The 6,000-nt window shown below is 34.0% G+C and overlaps 1 protein-coding gene across 1 annotated transcript; it reads right to left on the bottom strand.

Annotated features, from left to right (window-relative positions):
• Window positions 1–3,019: 3,019 nt before the first annotated feature.
• LOC110775261 (auxin-responsive protein SAUR71-like) lies at window positions 3,020–3,882 on the bottom strand. Its single transcript, XM_056830157.1, has one exon. It carries the CDS (start codon window positions 3,722–3,724, stop codon window positions 3,365–3,367), a length of 360 nt encoding a protein of 119 aa, XP_056686135.1. The 5' UTR covers window positions 3,725–3,882; the 3' UTR covers window positions 3,020–3,364.
• Between the last annotated feature and the right edge of the window lie 2,118 nt (window positions 3,883–6,000).

Here is a 6,000-nt window from a genome sequence, read left to right as displayed (position 1 = left end):
AAGACTCGGATAAATCTCAAAAGCTCCATGTTCTAAGAGTCCAAATCTGACAAAGAACTCGGCCCAGATCCCATTTTCAATGCCTGGATTTGGGCGCCGAAATCTTCGGCGCCCAGCCCTGGGCGCTGAAAGTGCCTGGGGCCGTTTTATCTCCGGATTCTTTTTGGATTCGTATCTTAAAATCTATTTTTCCACACACTCTTTTCCTATAAATACAGCCTAAAACCAACGTGAAAAAAGACACACAATTCTATAATCTGAGTATTGACTCTAGCCTTAAGCCTAAGCCTCACGCTGCGAAATTAATCCGGCGTTCTGTCGCAATCGACCCAAAAGTCGAACAGAACGCATCCTGCCCCTTGTAGCTTGATGAATTAAGCCTAAATACTGGAACATTGCTTGGAAACCAGAGATTCGCTAAATAAAAGGAGAAATAGCAAAGCCAAGTGGTTAGTTTTCTGAGAACCACAACGCACCTCTCAAGGGTGCGTTGTGTCCCTCATATGATTTAATCGCTTTCATCACCCTTTTATAAAATTTTCAAACTATTAATTTGATCGATCTATCACGCCTAATAAGATAATACCCTGGACAATTGAATTATCATGCTAGGTACCTTAAATCAATCTAAATAAGATAATCACGATCGATTTAGTATTATGTGTTGCATATTGCTAAAATCAATTCAGAATAGTTTAATAGTTTAACGCATGTCCCTTTAATTATTTATGCTAAGCTAGTAAGGATAACCTGCCTCTGGAGTATTATCGATGAGCACTCCTCTCGGTAGTTACAGTCCCCCGAACTCTCAATCTCTGCCCTGCGGGTGTACGTTGAGCGATCCCCACATCAGGGATCACAAGGGAACCTATGGCCGTCGTGGTCGAACAAAATGGCACTCCCTTTATGTCACGATAACCGGGTTTTGTCAGTTTTTCTCATTGTCGTTAAAAACTGAATGGCGACTCCTATATTACTAGTCGATTGGGTGTAAACTCACAGGAAATCCAATTACACTTGATCTGACAACGTCACGCCCACGAGGGACGAGGTCACGCATTAGCCTCGTGCTTTTTCGACCCCCTCACAAGGGTAATTAGTAAATCAGAGCAATGGGGCCATTTTAAAAACTGTGGTTGCTTTCCACTACTTAAAGTTTGTGAAACCCGAAGGTCACCAGCTAGAATTTTCCAAAATGATACCTCATCTATCCCTACTTGTTACAAGTGATTCTTTTCTAAGATATATACCAAATAACTAGATGATAACTAACATTATCTTTTCCCCTGTTTATTTTGTTCATTTTCATTACCTTTGCTAAGTTTATATCAAAGATACCCTTAGGATTCAGGTGAGTGAAAGCAATTGAGGGGGAAGCTTTCAAGGTTGTTTGAAATCATCTTATCTTTGTAGTTCTTCATCATCATGATATTGGTGGATTTTCTCCGATCCTGATGCTCGGGTTTCCACGATAAGTTTCTTATCTCCTTTCTTGAATTGCTTGGTTGATAGCTTGCTTAATTAATTTATTCGTTGTTGATAATTAATATTTAATCATATCACAAATTAATTATTAGCATACACATGTGTTCACTATCTTGTCTCCATTAGGGATGTTTGGTTCGTGGATTATATGTATGAGGTATAGGTTTGGAATGGTTTAAGCTCATACCATATGTTTGGTTGAAAATTTTAAGAATTTAAATCCATACCTCAAACCCCAAGGTATGAGGTATAGAAACTTACGGGGAGATGTGGGTTTGGTTCATACTTATACTCCAAAGTATAACAAAAAAGGGGAAAAAAAAACTCAACCCCCAAATTGAACCAAACACATGCTAAGAATCAAGTTCTAAACTTATACTCCCTCGTCCCGGAATACTCGCAACGGTTTAACTTTTTGCAATATTCACATAATTCACTTTGACCCAATTTTATTTATAGTATATGAAAACAAGTGTTAGCATATAATATATTGTTGGCTTCATCTTAATATATACTAGATTTGAGTCCGTGCGATGCACGGCTTCTATTAAATTGTTAAGTTAAAATAAAACTCTTATATATACTAACTGCTATATTTTATATATTATATTCGATTAGTTTTGATTTTGGATTAAATTTCATTTTAGATTTATTTTTTAATTATTAGAGTGTTTGACTTCGGATGGAGTTGTATATGTGTAATATTAGTAAATAATTAATAAAAATATATATGTGGCACCTAATTATTTATCTACGTGGCACTCGACTTTTTTAATTTATTCAAAAATAATTTTGAAATCTTATTTTTCATTGGCCGAAACCATTAGATTTTCTACATGGTGCTCTAATATTTGATTAGTGTTTGATTTTGGATTGAATTTGTATTAGATTAACGTTTAATTTTGGATGAATTTTAATTTTTAGATTAACATTTAGTTTTGGATGAATTTTATTTTTTAGATTAGTGTTTTATTTTGGATGAATTTTATTTTAAGTTTATTTTTTAATTATTAGAGTGTTTGATTTTGTATGGATATATTAATAATTAATTAATTAAAATATCTACGTGGCACCTAATTAATTATCTACATGGCACTCGATTTTTTTGATTCAAAAATAAATTAGAGATCTTATTTTTCATTGGCCGAAACCAATAGTAATCCTAGGTGGCGATCTAATATTTCAGCAAATATGCCTCATTTATATACATATAAATATATTAGATTTTCAAAATATTAATATTTTATAAGTTTTTATAATATATAATTAAATATATTAATAGTCAAAGTTGTGCATTGGTCAGCGTGTCCAGTCAAAACGTTGCGAGTATTCCCGGACAGAGGGAGTATCACGTTAGTATCATTCTTAATTTCAACCTTATTTGAACGCGCGATCAATCGGTCCCTTGAGTTTATAACGAAGTAATCGTACAGTCGTACATGCTACGTACAGGGTTTAATTTAAGATCCTTAGTCTCTCCGCAAGACTAATTCGTGTTTGCAAGAAGTAGATTTTTAAAAAAAAAAATATATATATATATATTAAAAAAAATTGTGGGAAAGTACAGCAGATAGACAGTAATGTATACGGAAATGAAATAAAATAAAAAAGAAGAAAGAAGATACTTGGTATATATTCAACTGTGTAGATTATAATACAACACACGTCATCATTTATCAACCTCTCAACATCAAAAGTTGAACTGGTAGTACGTTATTTCAACCTAGGTAGAACTCAATGTATTATGTGATCTGATCTTGTAATACACTAGAGTAAAAAAAAAACCAGGAATCAAACCGAAAATCCAATTCAAACATTGATCGAATTAAGCTACAACAACATTATAACAGTATTAATTAGATATGATTATTGTTATATATTAAATGATGAAGTATGATCTCTTCTTGTACAACTTACCTATAATCTTTTGAAAACATTCAGGATGGCAAGGAATTTGTAAGACTCCTTCTTGATTATAACCAAACTCAGCAGCTGATAATTTAAGCAACGTAACAATAGAAGGATCCTTCATGAACCCAGTCGGAACCACAAATCTCTTTAATTCACCCTCATCGATGTTGCCCACCATAACTGGAACATGCCCTTTCGGGGTTCCTTCTTCATCGTCATCATCATTCCCGTTGTTGCTGGATAATTTTACATAGCTTGGGGGTGATGGTACACATTCCTTCTTCCTCAAGATCTTCCCACCAAGCTCTCTTGGCTTGATGAATGCCATGTTTTATGGGAAGGGTCAAGCATAACCAACCTACCACCTTAGACTAATCTTTTATACTACTCCGTACTAGTACTTTCCATTTAACTTCTTCCTTTTATTATAAATAATACGGACTACTTAATTGTATTTGTAGGGTCGGACCATCGTATTCGTAGTCTATTACTTACGGAGTATTCCGGACAACTTAGGCTCTCTTCTGTTCAACTTAATTTGACTTATTTTAGATAAAATAAGTTAAGATAAGATATAATATACACTCAGAAAAAATAATATTATAATTTATTTAAAGTTAAGATAAGTTCGGATAAATTCAGATAAATTCTAATAAGATAATATAAATTCAGATAGGATTCCTGTGTGAACCCAAAGCCAACGGTTTTACTCTAACACCCTTTTACGTACATAGTGACATTTATTGTTCATATAGTGATTATAATAAATTAAACACCGATTTGATATTTTTTCATACTAATATTAACGGGCTTTTTACAAAAATACTCCCGAGGTTTAACTTAATTCACTAAAAACCCTCGTGTTTTCAATATTTACCATATACTCTTGAGCTTTTAAAAAATGCATAACATGCCTATTGATTAAGGCTCTATTTGGTTCATTATTAATAAAGGAAAGGAAGGGAAAAGAAAGGAAGGGAAAGAGATTAATTTCCTTGTGTTTGGTTTAACTGAAGAAAAATGAAATATAAATGACAACTTTTAATTTTCCCTTTCCTCTCAAATTCCTACAATTTTGGGAGGAAAGAAAACTGATATTTTTACTAAGGGTCCTTCCTCTCATTTCCTTTCATCACAAATTCTTATTTACAAAGGTTGTAAAAGTTATCTATTTTTAAGTAATTTTTTTTTTCATTTTAATAAAACTTATTTCTTCTAAATCACTAATAATGTATAAAAATAATCATTTAACACTTTAAAATATTTATCTATCAATTGTTTTTACTAATATAAAAGTTAATCAAAACTAGGTTAAAGTTACACAAAAATGAGTAAAAGTTATCTTGGTGTACAATAAATTTATTGTACACCTTGTACGCACAAGACCTTTTGTCCTTTCATTTTCTACCAAATCCTATGTAATTTATCTAACGAAACTTGGGAACATAATAAAACCATTTTCTTTCCTTTCTTTTCCTCCCAAATCCGCTCAACCAAACAAAGCCTAACGGAATGCCAACTCCATAAAGAAAAAATATAATTACGTCACAATCCTCTTTTTCCCTTTTTCTTATTTCTTCCTCCTCCCACGAAAGTTTCCATGGGGTCATCTTCTTCTCCTTCCCATGGCTGCTCATCTACCATCCCGTATATTTCCTCTCTCTCCCCCCAATTACCACCGGGCCCCCTATCCTTTCTATCTAACCCTCCCATCCACCGCTAACGATTTGAAAACCGGTGTGTAATCTGACAACAAAAACACCAATTACTAAAGAATTCAACACATTCAGGCTAACATGGGTAATTTGGTTGATTTTCCGCACCTTTCGATTTTCCTAGGGTTCCGATTCTTTCTTAGGGTTCCAATTTCGAATTCCCCAATTCTCAATTTTGGTTGATCGTGATTTTGTTCTTGAATTTTGATCATTGTGGTTGTTAGAGTTTCAATTTGATTAATTTTCATTTTTATCTTAGGCTCTGGAGGTAGGAGCGAAAGAGGAGAAGATGTTGAAGTTTTACTCACGAAGGAGAAGAGGGTTCCCAAGATGAATTATGTTAAATTATAGAGAATAATATTGATTGAGTATAATATAACTGAATAGCTTGATCATAACTTGGTTACACCATTGGTTTATATAGAAAACTATAACATAACTCTATTAGGTTTATGACTCTATTAGATTCATAAACTAACACAACTCTAGTTTCTTAAACATACTAGAACCCTAGATATATATACCATAACTCTAACACTCCCCCGCAATCATAACGGCAGTAACACGAACGATAGGATTGAAGTGTAAAATCATGACGACCGAAACCATTAATCTGATGTCGAGACAAACAGGTACACTCTTGTTCCTTTGTTGCGGTACACTCTGCGATAACTGGTGAAGAGTTTGGCGATGCTAGGACACGTTGAGCACCAATACAAACGCAGGTACACTCCTGCTTCGGATTCCGCGCAAAACCAAAGAACATGTACACTCCTTGTCCGATTAAAACTTGTGCACTACATCAACGATTAGTCACACTAGCGCAAGTACACTCCTGCACACGCGATTGCAAGTACACTCTTGCACGCGCAAAAAAACCAACTCTAAC

The sequence above is a fragment of the Spinacia oleracea genome, chromosome 5 (assembly GCF_020520425.1).
Source record: "Spinacia oleracea cultivar Varoflay chromosome 5, BTI_SOV_V1, whole genome shotgun sequence".
Classification (NCBI taxonomy): domain Eukaryota; kingdom Viridiplantae; phylum Streptophyta; class Magnoliopsida; order Caryophyllales; family Amaranthaceae; genus Spinacia; species Spinacia oleracea.
Note: the sequence above shows the minus strand (reverse complement) of the source record. Positions and strands in the feature narration are given on the sequence as shown.

Excerpts from the sequence above, each read along its gene's own strand:
- LOC110775261 (XM_056830157.1), bottom strand. The coding sequence starts at position 3,724 with ATGGCATTCATCAAGCCAAGAGAGCTTGGTGGGAAGATCTTGAGGAAG.